At 35.7% G+C, this 26,805-nt stretch overlaps 1 protein-coding gene across 1 annotated transcript; it reads left to right on the top strand.

Annotated features, from left to right (window-relative positions):
* Positions 1-1,873: 1,873 nt before the first annotated feature.
* Positions 1,874-25,724, top strand: LOC110733654 (CHD3-type chromatin-remodeling factor PICKLE-like). Its single transcript, XM_021913731.1, has 31 exons — positions 1,874-2,132; positions 2,673-2,822; positions 3,857-3,994; positions 4,086-4,240; positions 4,360-4,521; positions 4,928-5,169; positions 5,312-5,407; positions 5,499-5,635; positions 5,738-5,956; positions 6,086-6,193; positions 8,475-8,525; positions 8,641-8,740; positions 9,649-9,791; positions 9,868-9,971; positions 10,093-10,231; positions 10,570-10,739; positions 13,074-13,140; positions 13,349-13,471; positions 15,204-15,310; positions 15,387-15,468; positions 15,775-15,975; positions 17,080-17,230; positions 17,323-17,428; positions 17,519-17,593; positions 19,536-19,597; positions 19,784-19,860; positions 20,401-20,531; positions 23,169-23,520; positions 24,072-24,189; positions 24,406-24,479; positions 24,682-25,724. The coding sequence occupies exons 2-31, from the start codon at positions 2,676-2,678 to the stop codon at positions 25,093-25,095; spliced, it is 4,251 nt and encodes a 1,416-aa protein (XP_021769423.1). The 5' UTR covers positions 1,874-2,132; positions 2,673-2,675; the 3' UTR covers positions 25,096-25,724.
* Positions 25,725-26,805: the final 1,081 nt, after the last annotated feature.

Genomic DNA, 26,805 nt, shown 5'->3' with positions numbered 1-26,805 from the left:
TACCCCTTTTAATTTAAAGTTAAAATAACAAATTATTTAATGTTAAAATCTTTATGTATTCCTAACTTGCAAATTATAAGTAAGAAAATTAAGCAAATTATAACAAAAAATCACAAAAACATACAACACAAATAAACAACACATTTCAAGAAAAATAAAATGAGCTACAACCCGTTCGTTGAACGGGCCAAAATGCTAGTTATATCATTATATCTACTCCCCATATGTTTGTTGCACAATGCAATTAAATAGACAACCATCAGATCATAACAATAAAAATAAATTTATGAAGCAAATTTAGTGCAATAATGACTTTATATATTAAACATAATAACAATTAACTATTTTTCAATAAATTGTAATGAAAATATAATTGTGTAAAGATACTATAAAATCTTTTAATTTTTATTTTTATATAGGTTGACTGAGGTATCTCTTAATCTTCTATACTTGAATGCCAAGTAAATTTTAAGTTGGCCACAAATTAAGCTCCTTATGCTGGGAGAATTATTTATATAACCTTTAGATTCTTTTGAAAGGGCATATAGGGTCATTGTATGTTTATTGGATTCACTTCTCTTAATAGCCAAAGTAATGCATTGACAAACGTGAAACCCTTTATGGTGCAATAAAAAAAGAAAGGAGGAAGTATAATTGTTACTTATTGTAACTTATTCCCAATATCCACAAAAAAGGAAATAATCATGATTTTTGATTTTGTTTCCAATAATAATTGATTCACTATACTAAACATGATTTCGGGCCTGTTCTCTTACGTTGAAATTCAGTTCAGTTCAGTTCAGTTCAGCTCAGTTCAGTTCAGCTCAGTTCAGTTCAGTTCAGCTCATAATTTCCTTCTCTTATAAAATATTCAGTTCAGCTCAATTCATTTCAGTCAATGAGAACAAACCCTTCATTTCAAAATTCTTATTCTTATATAGCAAAACACCATTACAAACTCATAAAAAAAAAAAAAACAATAGAAATGAGATAAGTTTAGGAAAATTTGATAAATACCACCATCTATTGTTGGCAAAATTGGTAATACCACCTCAAATTCTTTTTTTTTTTTTTTTTTTTGTAAATTACCACCTGGTTTTTTCCTAAACTTTTGAAACTCCCACCTCTTTTCTTAGATGACATCACTGTGGGTCCCACATTTGCGTTTTCCCTCTCTCTTCCCTCGATTTCCCCTGTTCCTCAAGTTCCCTCTTTCAATTTCATCTCTTTCCTCTTCAGTACCCATTACTATACTCTCACCCACCCAAATTTATTGTTAAACCCTAACATTCAACATTCATTTTTCACTCTCTCTCCTTTTCTATGTGAAAGAATCATGTTTAATTGTGTTTTCGTGGTAATTACTTGTTTTCTCCTTCTCTATTCAACAATGTTAGTGTTTTCGCCCCCAATTGCATGTTTAATTGTGTTTTCGTGGTAATTACTTGTTTAATTGTCCACTTATTCATTCAATTTTAACTTCATAAACCCTAATTTGTCCAATTTAGCAAAACCCCCAAATTAATTACCCAAACCCTAATTAATCTAATCAATACACTTCGTTTTAGGTTAGATTGCATAAATTATAACCTAATTTGCGCAACTTTTTGTACATGCCATCAAATTCAAGAAACGAAATTGGAAGAGAGGGAAGAAGAAGATGAGAAATAGGGGAAATTGAGGGAAGAGACAGGGAAAGAGAGGTACAACGCAAACGTGGGACGCACAATGACATCATGGTGGGAATTTCAAAAGTTTAGGAAAAAACTACGTGGTAAAATACCAAAAAAAAAAAAAAAAAAACTTGAGGTGGTATTTTTAATTTTGCCAACAATAGAAGGTGGTATTTATCAAATTTTCATAAAGTTTAAAAGTAAAATACCGTAGTATATAAATAAAAACATAAAAAAAATGTAAAGTCTCATTACTGTGTCTTAAGACTCTGAACCAAAAAATAATAAAATAATTAAAAATAAAAATAAAAAGACGAAGTATAACTGTTCTTCTTCTTCTTTCTTTATACTCGCCGGAGAAGGCAACTCAACTGAACAACAGCTAAATTTCACCGAATATTTTCGCCGTCGATTAATTTGTTGACGGCAGTTTGCATTGTTAAATTCGGAGCTACTAAGGTAACTATTTTGTTCTTAATTTAATCGTCGTTTTGAATCTCAAAAATTATTAGTGTTATTTTTTTTTGGGTAAGAATTAGGGTTTTGTATTTCGAATTGCGCAAATTGGGCAATTCATGAGTTTTAGGGTTTTTTTTTAATGCTTTGTTCGTGTCGAATAAGCTCGTTTTCTTCTTTCGGAATGTTAATTTGGTTGATTTAGAATCTCTTGGTTTGTTGTTTATGTCCCGGATTGCTTTTGCGAATGCTTGAAAGCAAAATGCTGAAAAAAAGGAGTTGGGATTTTATCTTTTGATTTTCTTTTTGCGTTGATATTTAATTATTTAAGTGAATAAATTGTTTTTCTGGTAGTAATAATGGAGATTTTTTAAGCATTTTTAGCTGTCTTTCTTTCAGAAGATCTATTAATTTGGGGCCTTTAGGGTTAGGGTTCTATGGCAAGGGTGAAAGCTTGTAGTTCTGGTGCTTTTATTTTTTGGTGGTAACTTGGTTGTATGAATTTGATGGGGAAGTGTGATAATGGAATTTATTTACTTGCAGACAATGAGTAGCTTGGTGGAGAGGCTCCGTGTAAGGTCAGAGCGAAGGCCTGTGTACAACATTGATGTATCTGATGATGAGGCGGATTTGGCTCGTGGAAAATCCGGGAACCCTTCAGAGAAGCCTGAGAGGATAGCTAGAGAAGATACGGTCTGTGACACTTAATGATTCTTTATATTCTTTGGTATATTTGAAGTAAAGCACTCTGTTGGTTTTCAGTTTGAAATCGTGTTGTTTGCTGTACATTGCTCAAAACTTATGATGTGGTGTTTGTGGCCCTGCAATAGCATATAGTAGTTTTGCTTTACTGCTCTTAAAGTGATCTCTGCGTAGTTACATGGATGGATGTGCTGATGTGCAAAAACCTAACCTTTCTTCCCATCTTTGTACACAAGTTATAAATTTAAATTACATGACACAAAATTAAAACTCAAGTATTTGTACGGGGAGGTTTATGTAGTGCAGGCTTCTTTGTTACTTGGTTGTGTGCATTTGATGAGACAAGATGATTATTTGGTCATTAGATGAAAGTGATGCTTCTTTGTCCCTCAGATTGCTCTTCCGGGGAAGGGACATGCTCATTTGATATAAGTCAGGTGTACCAATTTTCTTGCTGCATTTTTTTTTTAGGAAAACTTTTGTATACACCCGGTTTTCAGTAAATTACTGTACATCGGGTACACTTTTGTCAGATTTAGTGTCACTTTTGTCAAATTTAGTGTCACTTTTGTCAAATTTATCAATAAAGCATAAATAACTCTTATATATGTCACGGTAACTTTTGTGCGTTTTAGTGTAACATTTGCACATTTTATTGTCACTTTATAACAGATGTACTGAACATCCGTTTTATTTAAAAGTTTGTGTTTTTTTATATGCTATTAATTTGGTTTTCAGGTGCGTGATTGCACATAAATGTTTTTTTAGCCTCCCATGTAGATATATGATTTTGTGTGTTATCTTGGTTTTGATGATGTGATCTTTACCCCATTGTGTTATTGTGTATGGTATGAGTGTTTGGTTAGAATTATGTCGTTCTTTGATTTTGGTGTTCTGTTTGTGGGGCATGATAAATTTTCTGTGGCTTTCCATACTTTTAGAGTTGCAGCCTATGAACTGAGCCTTTTGTGACATTTGTTGTAAATGTACTTTGTTTTTAATGCATGTCTTCTAATGGTTTGCAGAAAGAAGATTTATGCCAAACATGTGGAGAAAGTGGAAATCTGCTGGAGTGTGAAACTTGTTCTTATGCTTATCATCCCAAGTGCTTAGTTCCAAAACTGAAAGCACCCTTCCCTGCTGATTGGAAGTGTCCTGAATGTGTATGCTCTTGCATACAATTGAGTTACTTGTATTAAGTTTGTAGGATATTTTTTGGTGACTGGATTATGTGAAATATTATTGGCCTTGTAGGTTAGCCCGCTCAATGACATTGAGAAAATACTGGACTATGAAACGCGCCCTACTGCAGCTGAGGATGGTGATGCCTCCATGTTGGGTTCGAAGCAAATATTTGTCAAGCAGTATCTTGTAAAGTGGAAGGGATATTCCTACTTGCATTGCACATGGTAATCACTCCCCCCCCCAACACACACACACACACTCACACACACACACTCATTTGCTGCTTCTCGTGTCTGGAAGCCTATCTGATACCCATTTAAGAACTGATATACATATGTTGCAGGGTGCCTGAGAAACAATTTATTGAAGCCTATAAAACCCTTCCTCGTTTAAAGACCAAAGTGAATAACTTTCACCGGCAGATGTCGTCAGCTAACAATTCAGAAGATGATTTTGCTGCTGTTCGATCTGAATGGACTACTGTTGATCGGATCCTCGCTTGCAGGTTTATTTTCTGAAAGAATTGTAAATCTAGTGATGAATGTACCTTCATTATTTTAAGTACTTCAAATGTTTTAAACCATTTTGTTCCATTGTTATGGTTGTCTAGGTTTGGGAAGCATCATTGACATATGGTGATCTAGGCTTTAGTTTTTATGGAATATTAAAATTTTGTGTGTGCCCCATATCGTTTTCCGAGTTATCTTTTTTGGCATAGATGGTTATTAACAAGAAAAATCTTTGGGCTATTTTTACACAATGTCGTACTAACCTTCAATTCCTTATTTATACCAGACTTTTTGTAAAACATGATCTTTTTGTCTTGATTTATTAATTTCATGGTTGTTTACTGATTTTTTTTTTTTTTTATTATTATTTTTTTACTATGTTTTTTTTTTCTTTTTTTGCAGAGGAGATGATGAAAAGGAGTACCTCGTGAAGTGGAAAGAACTGCAATATGATGAATGTTCTTGGGAGTTCGAGTCCGATATATCCGATTTCAGGCCCGATATTGAAAGATTCAACAAAATACAGTCTAGGCGTCGTAGACATTCTAATAAGCTGAAGAACATCCACCGTGATTCTGCAGAATCTCATAAGAAACCAAAAGAATTTCAACATTATGAACAGAGTCCTGAATTTCTAACTGGAGGTATATCAAATTTTTCCTTTAATGTTTATAATTATTTTATACTCCTACATTGTTACTTTATTTTTTTTTTGCAATTTTTCCTCTACGTCTTCTGCTTCCTTTATCGAAATAAACTCTAAAGCTTGATATGCTTAACTTGAAGGCTCACTGCATCCTTATCAACTCGAAGGGCTGAATTTTTTACGCTTCTCGTGGTCCAAACAGACGCATGTGATACTGGCTGATGAAATGGGTCTTGGTAATTTCTTGTGATTTCGAATGTTTGTGAGTGTGTTAATTTTTTTTCTTTTTTCTGTTTTATAGCTTTTGAAGAATTGTGATGACTGCAGGCAAGACTATTCAGAGTATTGCTTTTTTGGCATCTCTTCTTGAAGAAGGAGTTTATCCCCATCTAGTGGTGGCACCACTGTCAACGCTGCGCAATTGGGAACGCGAATTTGCAACTTGGGCACCGCAAATGAATGTTGTATGTATCCTGGAGTATCAATCTATGGCCCCAGTACAGGGCTTCCTGCCCCTATATTTCCTCTGAGTATTCATTAAGCTTATTGATTGCTAATAAATGCAGATTATGTATGTTGGTTCTTCTCAAGCTCGTAGTGTCATACGTGAATATGAATTTTACTATCCAAAAAAGTCTCTCTCAACGAAGCTTAAGAAAAAGAAATCTGGTCACATTTCCAGTGAAAGCAAACAAGATAGAATTAAATTTGACGTCCTGCTCACGTCATATGAAATGATCAACCTAGATTCTGCATCTTTGAAGCCAATTAAATGGGAGTGTATGGTAATGTCCTTTATTTTTGCTGCAGATCAAAGCTTTTGAATCCAATCTGATTTATACAAAGAATCTATGCCATCACCAGTAAAGATTCTGATTTGTTTTCTTTTAAATTGTCTTCAATTTGTTCTGTAGATTGTGGATGAGGGTCACCGCTTAAAAAACAAGGATTCAAAACTATTTCTTCAATTGAAGCAATATCAGAGTAAACATCGTGTGCTCCTAACTGGAACACCTCTTCAGGTTTTGTTATCATACCCTAGTATTTGGTGTTTTAAATCTTAGCTTAGAGTTTACAATTTACTGTCTGTTTTAAATATGCAACCTCATTTTCAATTTCATAAGGTTCACAATTTTTCTAGCTTTTTATGGTTTGACTGTTGATATAATGACATGCTTGATTGAATTCTGATTAGGTGATATGAGGTCTATAGTCTATTTTAATGTAGCTATGCATTGGTATGAAGATTAGGCGACCTTACAAATGTCTGATTGTCTATTACTTGGATTTTATTGTCTATTACTTGGATTTTAATAGAGATGTTAGACAGAAACTCAGTAATTTTTTATAGTTTACCTATTGATATGTTTTGGTCTGGATACTTGTGGCCTCAAAATTTAAATAATATTGTTAGCTTTATCTCTTCAAATCCTTTCCCTCAGATAGATTCATGCGAATCTCAGGATACTTATCATGTAGGAAGATAATATATTGTGACATAAGAATCATGTAGGAAGATGTTATATTGTGATGGAAATTGTACGTTAGATTTGCATCTCCTCTTTAATTCTCTCTAGATCTATTCACGAGAATGCAATCTATTAGAGTTTTATGTCGAATTGGAAGTCTTGAATAATTTCTCTCTCTTTCTCAATTTTGTAGATCCATTTATGCTTATTAACCGTTAGCTATCGGCATTGTTAAGTTATCAAGTTGCCATGCTATTCTCATGCCATACTTTACCTATGTTTTTATGTATTGTGAAATGCTTAGATGGCTCTAATTAATAAAATACTGTACTCTTTTCTTTTTATCATGATGTACTTAATTACAATGTGCTCTTGTTTCGAGGGGGTGTGGATCTGCATATGAAAAAGATGGATAAAGTTAGGCAGGGGGATTAGAAAATGGGTGGGTGTAAGAAAATAAAATGAATGAAGATAGAGAGAGTGAGCGGAAAGGTAAAAATATCTTGGGGTCAAGGAGGATAAGATGTTAAGATATATATTCCAAGTTGAAGTTGGTACATTATATAAAAATACCTCAAATTGAAAGCGGGCAATCCCTCTAGTTTATTTATTTATTTATTTTTTCCCTATATTTTTACTCTTATGACCGACTCATAGTTTTTGGTTGTTTAATTGACTTCAATATAAAAAGATATAAGTGGGGTAATTGGGGTATTAAAAATTATAAGAAAAGATATAAGTGGGGTAGTTGGGGTAATAGTATATTGAAAAATAAGGAATGTGAGAGGATAGAGAAAAAAAAAAAAGAAGTATAGTGCAATGTATAAAAAGGCTCAAGGTGCACCAAGGCGTTTTGGAGTACCTTGCGCCTAAGGCGCACCTCATTGAAGTGAGGCACATATAATAAGAAATAAAAAAAATTCTGAAAAAAGCTCTTGTTGCGCCTCAAGCTGCGCCTTGGTGCGCCTTAGCTGCGCCTCATTGAAGTCACCTCGCCTAGACTATAAAAAGCGCATGACCTCTAACGCCTTGTGCCTCAGCGCCTAGGTGCGCCTTAGGCGCGCTTTTTCAAACACTGGTATAGTGGGTATGTGTGTGGACCATGAGAGGAGAGTCACATAATAATAGTAAAATGTAGTAGTTTTTGCAACCGACTAGCGTCTCTAACTCACAAATTCAGATAATAATTCAGGAAGAAGAAGGAATTTTTGATTAATCGTAGCTAAAAGCTTGCGTACAAGGTTTAATGGCTTTAGGCCATAACTCTCCAAAGTTCAAAATACAAAATAGAGAAATTTCTGGACAATCCCTCTCTCTCTAAGGCTAGTAATATTTATACTACTCACTTTACTACATGATGCGGCTTAAAGCCTTAATTGCTCAATTTACTACTTCTTGTCTTCTTCCTAAGTTAACCTAGTAAAAGGCTAATAAGCCAAGGTTGCCAGCCAACAGCTTTAAGGACTGTTGCTTGATCCTGTAGTGGAGGTAGGCTGTGATCCTTCCCCTGCTGCTGCCTCCTCTGTCGCCTGCTGTATGTCGGGATCGCTGGTGGTGGTTGTGGGTTCATTACAGTTTGCCAAAAAAGGAAGTGTAACCCTTAAAAACATACTGCCGATTAAGGAAAGTGTAACACTTAATAAAATGGAGGGAATACATCATCATAAATTGTAGGGATATACAATATCATGGGTTTTATGGTTTATGAATTTCACTTTATGGTTCAGCTCCATTTCTGTCTCTGGTCGATCTTTTTCCTTCATGTTTGCCATGATTGAATTGCTGAAGTTTCTTGCTACTGATCCACCTCATGATCTTTTGGTGAATTTTCCAGAACAACCTTGATGAGCTGTTCATGTTGATGCACTTTCTTGATGCTGGGAAGGTCAGTCTTTTGATAGGAGCTTTGAGAGTGTCATTTTGTTATCCTTTTTGAGGAGATCATAATTATTTTCATAGTTCATTTGTATTCGTCTGTGCTCATTATAAATAAACTGCAGTTTGGAAGCTTGGAGGAATTCCAGGAAGAGTTCAAAGATATTAACCAAGAGGAGCAGATTTCACGGCTTCACAAGATGTTGGCTCCTCATCTTCTTCGAAGTATGAGTCACGAACCTTGTTCTGTTGATGCATTGTTGTGTGATTTTGCCACTTGATTCAGTTTTTTCTGAAATGAAATTGTTCAATTAAGGTTATAGAGTATAAGTAGTAGTAGTAGTTAGTATCTGATCAAGCCATCTGGTGTTGCATTTGTGCTTTATTTTTTTGTTGTCGTTGATGATGTTGGTCGCTGTTCTTTCATTCAGCTAGCTAACGTTTTTTTTTTAGAAGATTGTGCTCATCCGGTTCAAAGTGAACCTGCTGTTTTATTTGGCATCTCATGAACGTATTTTGTTGTTTTTCTTGTCCCTTCCTCTTCCTCCTGCCTCCTTTTTTGCACTACTTCCATCACACCTTCAATTGAGAAGTTAACCTCCATTAAGAAATAAGAAGGTTTGATATGGAAATGGAACTCTTAATTTGAATCTCCTCGTAATCAGAATTCTAAGATATGAATTATTATAAACTTAAATTGAAGTGCTTTTATATGAAATTATGTGAAATATGAACTTTTGTTTGAAATTGTGCTTACTGTAATGTGTAGTTTACTAGTCTTTGATTCCACAACTAGGTTTTTTTTTATTTTTTATTTTTTTTTTAATTTTTTTTTCTGAAACTTGGTTTTAAATTGGTAATAATATGTTTAACTATTACCTCAGTTATTTATGTTGCTACCCCCCTCTCTCCCAACGCAAAAAAGTCAAATGAAATAGCTGCAGTCCTAGACTCTTATTGGTTAAGCTTGAATGGAAGAGAAATTGCTGGGTTCATTAGTCTGTTTGAACTGTGTTAAAATGTGATGGAGAGGCTATGTACTTATTGAAAATTGGTACTTTAACTTTCATCTATCTAATTATATAGGTCTTGCATGTAGATTTGATTATGACTTCAATCTTTGAAATGTCCAGGGGTAAAGAAAGATGTATTGAAGGAAATGCCTCCTAAGAAAGAACTCATCTTACGTGTTGAGCTAAGTAGTAAGCAAAAGGAATACTATAAGGCTATTTTGACTCGTAACTATGAGCTTCTAACTCGTAAGGGCGGTGGGCAGGTGAGGCTACTGCTTTGGCTAATCTGTGTTTTAAGACATGATAGGATCTAATGTTTGAGTGCTCTTGATTTGCCAGATTTCTCTTATTAATGTGGTCATGGAATTGCGAAAGTTATGCAATCATCCTTACATGCTGGAGGGTGTCGAGCCAATAATACCAGATTCAACTGAGTCCTTTAAGTAATTTCTCATATTTTGCCTCATAGCGAACCCTTGTCTTATTGGGATCTTTGGACTTTGGTTAAGAGGCTGACTTTCAACTTTGAAAATTGCTAACTGCCCTTTTTGTACTATATGACAGACAACTTCTTGAATCTTCCGGAAAACTGCAGTTGTTGGACAAAATGATGGTGAAGCTTAAGGAGCAAGGACACAGAGTTCTTATTTATACTCAATTTCAGAATATGTTGGACATACTTGAAGATTACATGACTTACAAGGTTTTGAAATTGTTGCATTTTATCTTCATTGGCGGTGCCTTTATTTTATCTTATGTACTGCATAGTTGGGTTTGCATCTTTTCTGCAGATCTTGACCTTGTTGGATGATCTAATTCTGCACAGCCATATTTCATATTTCAGTTTCCATGACTTCGTGTTTTATGCGATCTTGTTTCTTGCTCTTTTAAATGTGTTGATGTGGAAGTCTGTAGCGTTGTGTAGTTCTTGAACAGCATTATATTATATTATGATTTTGCTCAACAACTTTTCTATTTAAAGCAAGCCTATTTTTCCAAGTAGTCTTTTAGCGGTGGTACTTGATTATATTCTTTTTCTAGAAATGGCAATATGAACGTATTGATGGCAAGGTCAGTGGAGCTGAGAGACAAATTCACATAGATAGATTCAATGCCAAGAACTCTTCCAGATTTTGCTTCTTGCTATCTACAAGAGCAGGAGGCTTAGGGATAAACCTTGCTACTGCTGACACAGTTATAATCTATGACAGGTGACTTCTAATTTCCGATTATCAGTCTTGTAACGGCCAAATGCTATGGCTGTGTACTTGTGTTTTTTAGCATCATTTTGAAACTCATTAAGTTGTTTTAATTGAGACCTAATATAAAAAAAATGCTTGAAATACATCAAATTCCAACTTTATTGCTGAAATTCTGGCCAATATGTTGAATTCTAGCACATTTACACCTGCAAGGCTGCGATTCTAGTTGTTGAATAATTATTATTTTGATTTACTTTCAGATAAGTAGTACGATGCTGTAACAAAAATAAATTACTGAATTGTGGTTCTTTTTATTTTTGTTTACCAAAAAAATAAAAAATAAAAAATAAAAAGAGATTAATTTGATCTTGTTCTCTGATTCTGCCTGGGACAGATGTATAGGTAAATCTATGATCTAGAATTGGCTCCTCACTTAATTGGGATAGCTCTCTGTAGTAAGAAAGTCATTAGATTAGGAACATGTTCCAACTTTGGAATTGGTCTTGAAAGATGTTTGTGGATCGTTTAAGACCACAAATTGGCTGAAATTTATAAAATTAACCTGTTGGTTGAGTTGCTCATGGGAGTGATTCATTAAGACTTGTCCTTGAAATTAGAGAGTGCTCGATAAAGCATTGCCGTAATAACATAGGGATCCTTGTTTTCTATTGCTAAAAACCCGTTAATGCGGAAGGGATTTCAAAAGATGGCTCGATATAGTTTATGTGGTTGGCTAGGTGCTCTGTGACCTACGTTACTCAAAGTTGGATGTTAGTGTTGGATGCGGGTATGTAATCAGGTTCCTGACCTGGTAATTTTATGAAAATTTTGCACATTCAGTCTACATTGTAATGTTAGATGTCCATATTTTTGTCAGGTTCGAGCATCTGATACAGGCATTTAAAGTGAAATTTAGAATTAGAGTAACATAGTTTGGGATTTGACTTTTTTTTTTTTAGCTTATGTCATGGTATAAAGGCGGAAGAAGGAAAAGAAGGACTTTGAGTTCGGTTATGACGATTTAGATGGAAATTTTTAAAGTAATAGTTTGCATCAGTGCCTGAAGATATAAGATTTGGTGTAGCCTGGAAAGGAGTTGGTGTGCAAGGGCCTTTGGACTTGCTGGAAGTAAATGGAGACTTGATGTTAATAATATTACAATTTTTGTGATAATTATTTCTTTTGTAGTAATTATTTAGCAGTGTAAATTCAGGTAGGACTTTAGGAGTTTCTTTTTCCCACTTTATCGTGTTTAATATTTGACTTCTTGGGATCATAAATTTTTTGGAATTCTTATACTTTCGTGGCTTCGGATTAGGCTTGTTTGTTCTTAAATACTTTCTCTGTTTCTATTTAGATGACACGTTCAATATAGGTACACATATTAAGGAGTGAGATAGACATGTGAAATACAATAATACTCCTATTTAACCTCCTTTTTCCTTCTTCCTACTGACAGCCATATGAGCCACCACCAGCCCACCCTAACTCCACCCCACCTTCATCTACTAATTCTTGTCCACCACCACTCAGATGTACTTCGGCACCATCGTCACCTTCGTCACCACCTTCATCATATTAAACCCGCAAAATTACTCAACCTTGATAAATTTCTAAAAATTCCAAAAGCATTCACTGCCTACTACCTTTAGATCTCACGTACTAGAAAAAGTAGACGACGATGACGAAAGGTGACAAAAATGATGCTACAATCAAAGTTCTAGTAATTTAATTAAAAGAGTTGAAACAAAAAAAATTCCGTATCTACTCTTTATTAGTTTGTTTTGCGGGGATGAAATTACTAGTCCTATTGACGGAATCAAAAGAGGAATGCCAAGATTGACGGATACGAGATCTTAATCTAGTGGGTTTAATCTCGTTGCGCTGATGAAGGGTTCTGATGTGTTGAAGGCAGAGGGAGGAGAGAGAAAGAGGTGACGACTGATGAGAGGTGGTGGTGAGGAGTGAGGTACAATACTACGATGTGGGTGGTATGTTTATTGGGTCAGGTGAGAGAGAGGAGAGAGATTGGTCTAACAATCTAATATGAGCAGGAGAGAGAATAAGAATAACTACAATTGATTATTCACCATAGAAAATATGCCTAAAAAACAAACGTGGCAACTTAAAAAAAACACTTCCCAAAAAGGAATACCTGTCAACTAAAAAAAAAAACGGAGGTAATATTTAGATTTTGCTGGATGTAATATAATTCCTGAGTCAAGATATGTTTCTTCATGGTTAATGTATATTTTATCATTAACCCTGAGCTGTTTACTACAGCCTCATGTTTCAACCATATTCTGTTGATTTTTAATGTTCTCACATTCTGCATTGATGCAGCGATTGGAATCCACATGCTGATTTGCAGGCAATGGCCAGAGCTCACAGGCTAGGGCAAACTAATAAGGTTAATTTTCATTTTTATCCACTTTGGCAGATTTTATCTTTTATTATAGCTTATATGGGCTGTCCAATGTCTTTTTAGGAATTTACATGTGGCTATTGCTGCCTAAACCATCTAACGTAGAGTTATTTGATATTTGAACTAAAAGATGTGGCATAATAGCATTTGGGTTTAATTTCTCTTGGACAAATTTTTTTTTTCATTTCTGCAGGTCATGATTTACAGACTCATAACAAGAGGATCAATTGAAGAAAGAATGATGCAGATGACAAAGAAGAAGATGGTATTGGAGCATTTAGTTGTTGGAAAGCTGAAGACACAAAATATCAATCAGGTTTTTCCCTGTCTGAATTGTCAGATTGTCACTTAATTGATGACTTATGCAAAATGCTGTGGAACTACACCAAAGATTATAATCGTCTGTATTTCAAATCTTCTAATCTTTTTAATGTGAGAGATTATACTAAAATATCTTTGCTGTCATGTTAATTTATTTTGTACTGATGGAATTATGGTTAAGTGCTGAAATATTTTGGGAATAAATCTCTAAGGATTGAGAAAGTAGATCTGTGATCTAGTGGTGTATTATAATCTAGTGTAGGCAAGAAATGCATGCCATGTGTTGGGCCTATCCTAGCGACCCATGGCTTGGTTGATTGCGTTGATGTCTATGGGTTTGTTACACATTGTAATTTGTCTTCGAACAAGATTGGACTTCACTCTAATCGCCAAATGTTGTTTGACTGGACTTGGCTTTGTGTGCTATTTGGGTGGAACTCGATTCACACTTTCATAGATTTATTAAGTCACTGTCTTTGTTTCTTTGTGACAAGCTCAATGGATCACAAGTGCTACCGTATCCACTAGGAACTAGGAGAAAGAGTTTATTATACCATTCCAAGTGTATAATTTATCCTTTTGCAGCTTGAGCATGATAATATAGCACCAAATGCTGGTTTACAACACTCATAGTTAATAACTATCAAGCTGAGTGCATCTACAAAGTTGTTTGCCTGTTGCTTCTCTCTGTAGCTTATAATATGTTGCATGCTGGATGAGGCTGACTGTTGGGAGGTAGTAGTAATGGATTGTAAAGGAGGTATAGCAGCAAAGGAATTTGGTTGGCTTATTTTGAGTAGTGTGTGTGTGTGTGTGTGTGTTTTTTTTCCCTTCTCGTAAGTAGATTTCACTCATATGAAAGGTTCTGAGTGTATGCAATAGAGGTAAGATCAAATTTATATTTTTGTTCATACGTCTTATATCAAATGTCCATTATAGATGGTTTTGGCCTTTTGGGCAACTTATCATGCTCCATGCTGGTGCCACTGCGAACCATTACATAACTTCCATTATATACACACAGATACCCCACTAGGAACAGATGGAGTAGAAGCCGTGGATACAAGCACACCACGACAGGGGTAGGGAGATAAATGTAACACACTGTCTTACATAACACTAAAAGTTTTCAACGCTGTATAGCCAGTGCCAATTATAGACCTGTTTTCACTTCTATTGCAACGAACTGGTAGATGTTGTCAGTGTCACATTTAATGACATTGAACTTTCAAGTTAACATTTCAAGAGCTTCCTCACTAAAGAATCTTCACATAAATGACTTAACAGTCTTCAGTCTAATAGACTCCTCTATATGGAGAAAACTTGGCTTTGAATCTTAGAAACTTTCAAGAGGTGGACCTGGCCTTGTAGTGAGTTTAATATTGCTAAGTCTCCTGTTTTGAATTTTTGGTGACAGCCTTGATATCTTGGCTGACTAGTACATGCACTTCTAGTATTATTTTTCTTGTACTTGCATGGGCTGATGATGTTTCATTCAATTCCATTTAGTGACCTTGGACTTCGCACTCAAATTTGGTCGTTTGACTACTTTTACCCCTTATTTTTTGCCTGGCAACTGGGATGACCCTATGCTTTAATGTAATTGAGTTCATGATTCATCCTTGTTTGTTGTCTGTCGAAGAATATGCAATTAGGCAAATCATTCTTTTTAGGCTGCTTTGATTATGAAAATACAAATGCCAGTGCTGATATTTGTTAGTTTTCAGGAAGAGTTGGATGATATCATACGATATGGCTCAAAAGAGCTTTTTGTTGATGAAACTGAAGAGGCAAAGTCCCGCCAGATTCACTATGATGATGCTGCAATAGATAGGTTAGTACATCTTATTGTCCTTTTTTCTTTAATTTGAAATCTGTATGTTAGGAGCTATAACGTTTATAATTTTTAGATTACTTGACCGTGAGCGTGCTGGAGATGAAGAGACTACTTTAGATGAAGTGGATGACAACGGGTTTCTTAAAGCATTTAAGGTTTGCATTCTGATCTAGTTTCTGACTCAAAGCCTACTTTTCTTTGCTTGACTATTGATATAGCTTGTAACCGCTTGCTAATGGAAAGATAAATTGATGTTTGTTGTTGATTTTAAACGATTTTAAACCTCGTGCTTTCTGATTCAATGTATTTACCTTTCTTCTTTTTGCCTTTTCTTTTTGTTTTAAGCTTGTCATGTCCCTATGTATTTGTTTTCTGCCAAGACTTAATATTCTGTTGCTAGGATCAAACCACAATTTTAGTTTGAAGAGGTATGGTCTGAAGTTAATTATTATGTTATTTAGGTGGCAAACTTTAAGTACATAGATGAAGCTGAAGCTGCAGCAAAGGAAGCAGCGGCACAGAAGGCTGCTGCTGAAACCAAAAGCAACGTGAATAGCTCGGAAAGATCCGTTTATTGGGAGAATTTATTAAAAGATAAATATGAGGTGCACAAAGTTGAGGAGTTTAATTCTCTTGGAAAAGGAAAGAGAAGCCGTAAGCAGGTATTACTTGTGACTTTTTAGCTGAAGATAATGGCTATAAAATATGAATGTGCATTAATTGTGAACCTGACTTTTGACTGCTTCAATGCCATCATTAGCTCATTATTTTAATTTTTTTTAGTGGTTTTTGAAAATTATCAATCTTGTAATAGACCTTGTTTTGGGTGTACTACAATATTGACAGAAGAATGCTGTCAATCTCTTATCTCGGCAAAAAATTAGTACTTGTTTAAGGTAGTGAAAGTGAATTGTAAAGTGAATGCATGATTTTTTTTACATGACATTGGAATGTTTTTGTAAATTATAAACAGAAGCCAATGATGATTAACATATTGCATCAGTAGTCCAGATTAATAGGTTTTACCTTGACTTTTTGCTTTTTTGGTTTAGGTTTGCTAATTTTATAAGACAATTTATGTATGTTAATGACTGGAGTCTTAAATACGTAATTGGTCTAATGTATTTCTTGGGTACACCTTTGGTTATACATATTTGTAATTATCCAATGATGAATTAAATTTAGCTTTCCCTTTTAAGCATTTGTCAAATAAATTACCTTTTCCATTCTTTTTTGTTTGTGCCATTCAGAATATAGCATTTGAAGTCATAGACTTTGACTCTGATTTTTTATCTAATTATATAAGAAAAAACATACTCATGTGCAATCGTGTTAGATTCGTCTTCTCATTGTGCAGTTTAAAAATAACTTTTTAATAATTTTCTAGTTGAAGATGTGTGGACAAATTGTGCATTTAAAACTGTGCAAAAAACCAATAAGGCAAATGGGAAAAACAAAAAGGAATGGACTATCTTTGTTTCAATATTGTACGGCATATTTGTCTTGTGTTGCCTTTTTTTACTTAGTTATCTGTCCATGTATGGTGCTATTATATTAAATAAATTTGGTGGATTATTCGCAAAGTTGTGTAAGATGATTAATTAAAATTAAGCTCTTACTTTTATTTCTGTATGTGTTTTTTTTTTTTCCTTTGGGGGGTTCAATTCTTGTATTTTTGTGGTTGAAGCCATAATTTGATGGTTTGAGTATATGCACAAGATGGGAGGCTGATATATGCTTGACACTATGACATTACCCACCTACAGATGGTATCTGTTGAAGATGATGACTTGGCCGGTTTAGAAGATGTTAGTTCTGATGGTGAAGATGACAACTATGAGGCTGAATTAACTGACAGTGAGACAACTTCATCTGGATTACCTTCTGGCAGAAGGACTTACAAAAAGAGAGCTCGTGGTATGTGATTCCAGTCTTATGTTTAAAAGGATGAACGAATGTAAGTTAAAGGATATTGATTAGGTGAAAATCGTTTGAAAAATTCTCTGCAGTTGATGGTATGGAAGCTTTTCCGCTGATGGAAGGTGAAGGGAAATCATTTAGAGTGCTTGGTTTTAATCAGAGCCAGAGAGCTGTTTTTGTGCAAGTTCTGATGAGGTTTGCAGTTAGTTCGTACATTTCCCTGTTGTAAAATGATTTTTTTTTTTTTGTGGCCTGATTGGCTTCTACTAATCTTTTTTTATATAGATTTGGATGTGGCGAGTTTGACTGGGTAGAGTTTGTACCACGGTTGAAACAGAAGACTTACGAAGAAATCAAACAGTATGTATTAATGCCCTTTTATAGTCTGAAAGTTGAGCTATCATCTCACAGAAAGTGAAGTTCCCTCCTTTTGGAAGATCATTTTTCTTAACTAACTTATCACCTGATATATGTCTATTTACTTTTATTGTTGGAATGAATCTGGGATTCTCACAGGAGGTTATGGGTAGGTTGTCGATAGGCCTACATTCGTTAGGAAATTAATGAGAACCCTATGAGGGAATGCATTTAATCTAATTGAAAAAAAGGCCAAATTTCTGAAAAGACAGACAGAGAGTTGAAGAGATAGTGGAGGTCTTGTTGGAATTAATGATTGCAGATTTGCGAATATCTAAAATGGTTTTGATCAGGATCTTGCTAAAGGCATTTAATTGGGAAATGCTGTTTCTGACAAGGCCTCCTGTCATTGGCCACCATTATAGGCTTCTCAATATTTGCTGTGTCTGTGTGTTACTGCCTCACTTTGTTTCAGTTATTTACATACTTTAGCAAATTATCTTTACAGCCTATATGAGCTTCTTGTTGCCTTTGTCTGTTGCTAAGCCTGTGTTCACTAGAGAGCTTCCTTTTAATGGAAAAGATGTCTAGTGGGCCCAGGTCTTCTCTGCCCATGCTTTGTCTTTCCTATGGCTGTCTGGTGAGCTCTGTCTTTCATGCGCTTCCCAAGACAGGAGATGTGTTGCCCTGGTTATTGACCTTGTCAGCGTGTCAGTTATCTCTCCACTTAATCTCTCTGTATCTCTTTCGCTTAGTAGACAAGTGGAGTTTCTAGTTATTGGGATGAAGGCACAACTTCACAGTCTTGAGCCAAAAGGGGGAGCTGAATTCTTATTTTGTTTGTTATGTCCTTTCTTGGTCAGATATAGGAAGATAGTCTCAAATTTACCTTCGGATATTAAAAAAGATTCAGATAGATGTGTGATTTACTGATTTACTGTAGTGTTATATGTTGATGAATGTGAAATTGTGACTGGATTGTAAGAATTGAGATGCAATTAGTACTGTGCTTTTGTGTCCCATTACATGCTATGTGAGTGCAGGAGTGGAGTGTCAATCCTAGCGTGTGGAATTGAATCATTGTCAGCTCCCATAGAGTATTTTAGTTCAAGCTATTTCATTGAATGTAAGTCTTTGTGTCTGCTTCAATGTCAAGGTCGATCATGACTTTCATATTTCATTTGTGTATTGGTGGACTGCATGGTTGCTAAGTGTTTTTATGGAGAAAATACTTGTTCAGAAGCTCAAAGAAAAGACTATCGTGACTCAGATTGTATTTGTTTTTGGCATCTGGAGTTGTGAAGTCTGTGCATCTTCAAAAGATAGGTTGTAAACTTGTAATATTGTTTATACAACTAAAGGAAAGGACCCTATTCTTAAACATTCTTTTAAGCTGTGAGGGTTAAGAAAGAGTATGGGCTGGGTGGGCTGAGTTATTGGGGCAATTTGTTAATTTGTTTCATAGTTGGTTTATCTAAGGGTAATATGGTAATCTTGTAATAAAAGGTTTTAATTTAAGCTGTAATAAAAGATAACGGAGGAAGCACTTTTTTATATTTCCTGTTTAATTTAATTTTGTTGGCAGTTATTTTACTGATGCCACATTTATCCAGGAAGAGACAAAGGAAATTTTGCGTGAAAGTTTTGTTATAGGCCTTCTATGTCCCTTGTTAAAATTATTTAATTAACGGCGCAAGTGATTGTATGTATTAGTGTATGTTCAACTATATTGAAGTTTGTAGTTTGTTTTCCCTTTGTTTATATGATTCCGTTGAATGTGTACTCCTTAACTTTGATAGCTAGCTTAAGTGCTTAAGATTTGCGTAACGTTTGGCTTATATGTCCTGTTAATCTATTGTTTGTTTTCGTTTCGCTTCCAGTTTTATGTTCTATTTCTATTTTAAGAAATTTATGATTACTGGTGTATTGTTTTCTTTGTACACAGATATGGGGCACTTTTCTTGTCTCATCTCTCTGAGGATATCACGGATTCACCAAACTTTTCAGGTTATTTGCTTCTGCGTTTCTCCATGCATGCATGAATTTCGGATAATTTTTTAAGAAGATAATAGTACTTCCTTTTGTCAGGAACTTACATAACTACTATTCAGCCTTTTTCATCGAGGCAATTTGATTTTGGAATTGTCAGTTTTAATTTGCTGAGCCCCAATGTTTTGTTTATGCTGATCACAGATGGTGTTCCAAAGGAAGGGCTTAGAGTTCAAGATGTTCTCGTCAGAATTTCAACCCTGATCATGATTAGGGATAAGGTAGGTAGCACAAATTTTCTGTTGTGTCTATTTTGATATGCTATGTGCAGAATCCTTATAGGGAAACAAAACGTAAAATATTTGGCAAAGAATGGCTATCGTTCTGTCATTATGATGAAGCTAAGTGAATTCTGTGAATCATATTGAAGATAGCTTCTGCAACTTGTACTATGCCAGTCTCTTATTCATGATAAGTCATTTGCTTTACATGTGGTTATTTGAGCCTCTATTTTTGACGATATTGGGCATAGGTATTTGCAGTTTCACTCTTTTTCAGTCATGATATGCTGCCAGTATTCTTGATTAACATAATTGTTTTAGCTTCTTAAGTTGATCTGGGTGGGATGATATCCATTATTCCTCATGCCAGATGCTACCTTTTGGTACACAACAGTATATCAACCTTACTATTAATGTTCTAAATCTTGATTCATTTTCTGTTTATTGAGCTTGTCTATCCTGAATTATCATACTTAAATCATTGTTTACTGCTGTGTTTTTGTTAATTCCTTTCACTAACCATTTTGTACTACCCAACAGGTTAAATCTGCTTCAGGAAGCCCTGATGATCCCCTGTTTGCAGATGATATACTTTTGCGATATCTAACTCTAAAGGGTGGAAGAGTCTGGAAGAGAGAGCATGACCTTATATTATTGCAAGCAGTGTTGAAGTAAGTTACTTTTTTACTTTGAGCATTAAAAAATATATCATTTTAGTTGAATACACTACATGGAATATTGACCTTTCACCCTTAATATGAGAAGTATTAAGTGTAGCTTCTTTAGACGTGCAATGACCACTTGGACTTTAGCCCAACCCCCCGCCGCATCTACCTGATCCATGACCATAGCCACTGGCACTTACTCTACAAAGCCTATTTTTCTAATGTTTTCCTTTTTGGAGGGGTTTTGGGCCCATATTAGGTCATATATTTCATGCAAGTGCAAATTTAGTTCAGGTATAATTTGGCATGATGTATTGAGTTATTAAAAGCTGATCTGATTGGAGAAACTAATTTTGGCACACCCCAATAAAGGAAAAGTAAACCTTAATGAACCTGACCATATGTGACCCAATAAATTGGAAACCTAAACTCATATGACATCCGTATTGGAGAAAAACTTTAAGGGGCCGTTTGGTTCACACCGGGTAATCGGAATGGAATGAACAAAGGGAAAGACAAGGAATGGAATGAAAATACCTAAAAAATTTTATGTTGTTTGTTTTGAAAACAAAGGGAATGAACCCACCATTCCCACCACCACACCACCACCTGAAAGCTTCGCTCTCCAACGTTTTCAGCCACCAAACCACTCGCCTCCCTTCTCCGGTCAGCCCCGCGGCCCCCCGCCCCTCGCAAAACCTCCCTCGGCCTCGAAAAACTTCTCACCGAAAAAACCCTAGAAAGTAAAAACCGATGAGGGAGGTGCGGCAACCTCCGGCGAGGGTTGAGGGAGGTGCGACAACCTCCGGCGAGGGTTGAGGGAGGTGCGAATAAGGGCAGCGTGTTCCGAAGAGGGGTCTATGAAGATTTTCAATCGAAATTGAACTTCAATCAATTGAAAGAGGGGCAGCGATTTGGGAGGAGCAACAACCTCCGACGAGGGTTGACGGAGGTACGAACATGGGCAGCGTGTTCCGACGAAGGGTCTACGAAGATTTTCAAGGTCAGCGAGTGGTGTAGGAGGACGACCGACATCCAGGGGATTGTTTTTGCGGGGGAGGGGACAGGTGGCAAGGGTCGGGGTAAGGGCGACGGGGTTGGGGGAGGGGCGGCGAGGGTCGGGGGCGAAGGTGGTTGGGTTTTCCGGTGGTGTGGGTACATAAGAAGGTGGTGATGTGGTGGTGTGGTGGTGGTGGGAAATGGAAATACCTAGGGGGTGGGGGGGTGGGGAATGGACTTAGAAGAATTTGGGGTAATGGAGGGGGTAGAGGGAATGGGAAAAAACGACTAACAAACAGCAACAAAGGGAATTAGGGGGGTTGATTCCCTTTCCCTTTGATAAATACCCCCAACCAAACGGCCCCTAAACCTTATAAAGACCTTGGAATTTGAGACCAATCTGCATCCAAATGAACAAAACCTGATAACGTGATCTAATCTGATTTGTTATTGACCCAAGCTTAAATAACCCAAAATCATCCAATAGCAATACAATTCTTAACTACAATGCTGAGCGATAACTGATTAAGCTCTTGAAAGACTTGAGTTGGCCTGACTTCAATTAATACTACCCTGGTACCTCTGTGACTAAATAGTTGCACCATCTCTTTTTTAAAGATCAAACTTTATATTCTTCTACCATAATTGTTCACTAGTCCTCCCTCTGTTCTTTTTTGTTCTACTTGCTTTCCATTTTAGTCCTTTGTTTTGTTTCACCTACTTTGCTTTATTCTATTTTTGGATTACCCCTTGTACTATTTACCCCACAGTAACTACACCTTTCCACATACTCTCTTACTTTAATTATACTTTTTTCTTACTCAAACCCACCTTTTTTACATTCTCTTATTTTATCTTACTTTATCTTACTCCCTCTCACCTTTTTCAATATTTTCTAAATTTGTGTATTCATCGTAATTAAGTAGAACATAGAACAGAGGGAGTATGTAAAAGAAAAAATAGTTGAGTTGGATCTATTTTAATGGTCATAATGTGTATTTTCGATATATTTAACTTTTTCTAATTTTAACCAATGCACAATCAAAGTCTTTAAGGTCAAACCAGTGCATTGGGTACTGTGTAAGAAAACAAATGATGCAAGGTATTATTAACTAGAAATTATCTTGGATTGGGTATAACTCAACCCAAATGCTGAACAATCCCATAAAATGATCCAGATTAAATTAACCTGAGTTAGCCTGAGGCCAAATCTGAAGTGATTGAATGGAAAAACCTGAGATGATTTGATTTGAATATGATTTGAGCAATTACCTGATTAGAAATATAGAAAACCTGTGATGACCCGATTCACACACAACCCAAAATAACCTGGCCTGAACTTGGAACCGACAGATAAACTCCGAATTTCCCAGTATCAAATTCAATTTGATAAATTGGCTTGACTTGAACACTTGAATTGACAGCTCTAGTCTCATCAATCCAATAATAAGTAAGCTAAAGTGAATTAGCTAAAGTGAATTTGGAAACTACAGAACTGTAAAATTGTTATTCTTGGTCAAAGAAATTTGTACTCTCTTTCTGAATAGTATAGTTCCTCGTTCCATTGTGGTGTTGTGCTATTTGCTTGTAGTGATAATAAGTTTGATAAGTTGGTCACGCCTTAGCTTTATTTTTATTCTGAAGGCACGGGTATGGAAGATGGCAAGCTATTCTTGATGATAAAGACTTGAGGATTCAGGAACTTATCTGTCAAGAGTTGAATCTTCAAGTGATAAATCTTGCTAGCCTTGCTGTTGGAGGTAATCAGGCACAAAGTGGATCACAAATGGCAAATAATATAGAACCATCTGGTGACTCTGTGAAGGGCACTGTTAGTCAAAATAATTCAGCTTCTGAACCAGCAGCAGGAGGTGTAGATGCTACCACCATATTGTATCAGTTTCGAGAAATGCAAAGAAGACAAGTTGAGTTCATTAAGAAAAGGGTGCTGCTTTTGGAGAAGGGCCTACAAGCAGAATGTCAGAAAGAAGTCTTTGTAAGTCCATTTGTGTATTGCATGACCCTTATGTTATCTTTTATATCTGAGACTGTGGCTGGTTACTGAACAATTGCCTTCTTTATATGGTTTCATGGATTGATGGACCAGGTTCTCTGTCTTGTGCTACATGTATCATAATATGTTTGTGAACCTCCATACTCGTGCACATACACTTAATAATCTTCAGTTAATGGAATGGGAGATACAGCCTTCCCACATGCAACTGATTAATATTTGATAATTATATTAAATGAGGACTGCCCTTGATACCTGTCACATGTGAGGCTTCTTTCACCTCAACCTCAGACCTTTCTACTTGCAGGGTCCTTGTTGGTGTTGAAATTAGGAAAGCTGACTCATCCAAAAAGTAACTTTTTCCCAACAGAGCAAACAAAAGTAGCGGCAAATTTGTTTATATTCATATGATGGGTTTTTGTCGAAGTCCAATAACTTACTAAATTTGTTTTTGTGAAGCATCACACTGCATGTCTCTTTGGTATTGGCAAATTCTGACTGTATTTATTAAAATTTAAATGTTTGTAACATAGGGTGATGGGAAGTCTAATGGTGATTATTTTGAAGACTCTGAAAATGGAAACAAAGCAACAAGCATGGCAACTACAACTGCAGAATATACAGACAAGCTTCCTCATATTGAAGTGCTAGGTATGAGCTTTTACTCATTATTATTTCTAGAATTGGTCAAAAAATATAAAGTAGTTTTTACTATTTGAAGACAAATAGATAAACTTTTTCTGTTTTTAGTTCTCTGGAGACTGCAGCACATTTTTACTATTAGCAATTTCTTTTATGTTAGAAAGAATCAATCAATCCAAGTCTTTATATTAGAAAGAATAATGACCATTATTGCTTTTCCTGCAGCTGCAGAAGAAGTATCTTCTGCTATTCATGATACTGATCCTAGACGGCAGCAGCTGGCTGAACATTATAATCAGGTGACTATTTCTTCAAGATTTAGCTTTTCTGTTCCTATTGTCAGTCTACCAAGATTATGATGTGTAAAACCTAGCCTGTCAAAAATGTCTCGCGACTTGTGCTTATGATTTAAAGAAAATAAGAAAAAAAAAATTGCTAAATATTTCCCTGATTGAAATTAAGGATTTTAAGTTGTATTTTGTTACATCTATTTGTGTACAGATGTGCAAGATATTGACTGAAAATGAAAAGATATCTGTTAAAGCTAGTATAAGTTATGAAGCTGATCCGAATTTGGGCAAGACACTTCACCAGCTAGAAGATCTTTGCGGAAAGGTCAACCAAATTTTTGCTATGCCTCAGAGTCATCCTACTGCCCATGTACCTGCATCAAAAGATCAGAAACAGCATGATGTAGCTCAGAGTAGTGTTCAAAAATTAGGCCAGCCATCTGGTTCTAGCCCGGTTCAAGCAACCCAAACTGAAAGTAATCATGGTAACTTATCTGGGCAAGCTTCCGAGGATGTGGAGATGGTGGATGCTGAAGTTGATGCAAAGACACAAGTTGATGAAGGACAAGGTCCTGCTACTGATGAGCCTTCAAAAAAAAAAAAAAAAAAAAGGTCCTGCTACTGATGAACCTGTGCAGAAAGGAGAAGGAAAATAGGGTTTAGATGTTTTAGACTCAGATCTAACCCTATTGTGTATTTCATTTCCCTCCCAAAGTAGTGTATTCAATCAATCCAGAAACTCTTCAAACCACAGGTTTAGTTAATTTTTCAAAGGTTACTTGGAACAACTTACATGAAACTGGAAACTATGTTGTGATCCTGCCTGTTGAGGTTATGAAGTCAAGCTGATATTATTCATAAATAATTAATATATCTTAGAAGGCAGGATCTTTCTCTAAATGGTTGATCCTCTCCTTGTTCCTATATCAAAAATGGGACTATGGCAGCCTGCTATAATTAATAGAGGCTCTTTCATCTTTGCATTCTGAACAAAGGATTGCTGAATGGGCAATGGGCGCCTAATCACCTTTATGGGGCTATGGGTTGCTTCATGATTATATATGTAAAAATTAAGTCTTGCATAAATATTTTTTTTTTTCCGTCAGGAAGCGTTGTAAGAGATTATCTTACTTTAACACAATGGGGTGCGTCAACACCCCGATTGTTTACTGACCATGCTGTAAGAGATTATCTTACTTTAAATAGCAACACAATGAGATGCATCAACACAACACCCCATTTATTTACCGACCATAAAGCGTGATTGGTAATGAATTTTAATGTAATTTTGCAAGGAAAATTTATGCTACCATTCAGTACCATCTCTAATTCGGTAGTGAATGTTTCTATGTTAAATTTAATATGATTGTGATGGATATGGACTACCCTGAATACTGGCATGAGAGGGGACCGATGATCGGCCACCTGTGGGACAGACTCCCGACCAGGAAGTACGGGCAGCTACTCGGCCTTTTTCTGATCAATCTCCGCCAACTTTTTACAAATTACATAAATTTAGCACTACTCTCTACAAAGACGTAGACCTTGTTCTTTAATTTTGGTAGTTCTGCCTTCGATCAACCCTATTAGCTTCCGACTGATGCCCCCTATTATTTTGGTGGTGTGTCGTCTTTGCTTTATGTACTTCGGACCTCTTATATGTACTCCATAGCATAGCTTTATCGTCTTGTAAAGGTTGTTGTCAGTTTGTTACAAGGTATAAATATTAGTTTCATCCTACGTATTAAGCCTTCAATTTATGTTTTCTATCATTGTTCGTTGTATTGGGTTCCATCAATTATAAAATAGAATTTTCGTATCCATATCATCATATAGCTCCGGATTCCACCGTGTTCATATCCACTTTCATGCAACCTAGATTACTTATTGCAAGAATCAAGTTCTTGGGTATTAAAAGGACCACCTTCGCAGTTTTTATGGCTTAGCTTAGTTAGCTACATTTGCCAGCCAAAGCCGCATCAATAGAAGACCCTTGTTGTCTGCCACTCTAAGTAAAGATACATACAAGTATTTTAGACTTTTATACGAACTACCAACTACTGTAGTACTTTATTTTGTGCTAAGAATTTTAATTGGTACTACCCTTTATGGAGCTGTTAGTTAAGGACTTGATTAAGGGTCCATATTTAAATCTTGTGACTGATATTAGACCTTAGCAAAATATACCAATTAACTATGACATAATGGAAAGTTGTACATATTTTAATCGTAATTAATCAGGTTTATTGGTTAAGTTAAAGTCAAAACATTTGCTCCTACATATCTTGTAGTTGAATCTTGTGTGTGGCTAATAGAAGTTATAACACTTGTATGT

This window comes from Chenopodium quinoa, unplaced genomic scaffold (genome assembly GCF_001683475.1).
Source record: "Chenopodium quinoa cultivar QQ74 unplaced genomic scaffold, ASM168347v1, whole genome shotgun sequence".
NCBI lineage: Eukaryota > Viridiplantae > Streptophyta > Magnoliopsida > Caryophyllales > Amaranthaceae > Chenopodium > Chenopodium quinoa.
The sequence above is the reverse complement of the archived record's forward strand: the minus strand, read 5'-3'. Positions and strand labels throughout refer to the sequence as shown.

Excerpts from the sequence above, each read along its gene's own strand:
- LOC110733654 (XM_021913731.1), top strand. The coding sequence starts at position 2,676 with ATGAGTAGCTTGGTGGAGAGGCTCCGTGTAAGGTCAGAGCGAAGGCCT. Across the intron at positions 8,526-8,640 it reads ACTTTCTTGATGCTGGGAAG|TTTGGAAGCTTGGAGGAATT; the intron begins GTCAGTCTTTTG and ends AATAAACTGCAG. Across the intron at positions 9,792-9,867 it reads CTCGTAAGGGCGGTGGGCAG|ATTTCTCTTATTAATGTGGT; the intron begins GTGAGGCTACTG and ends TTGATTTGCCAG.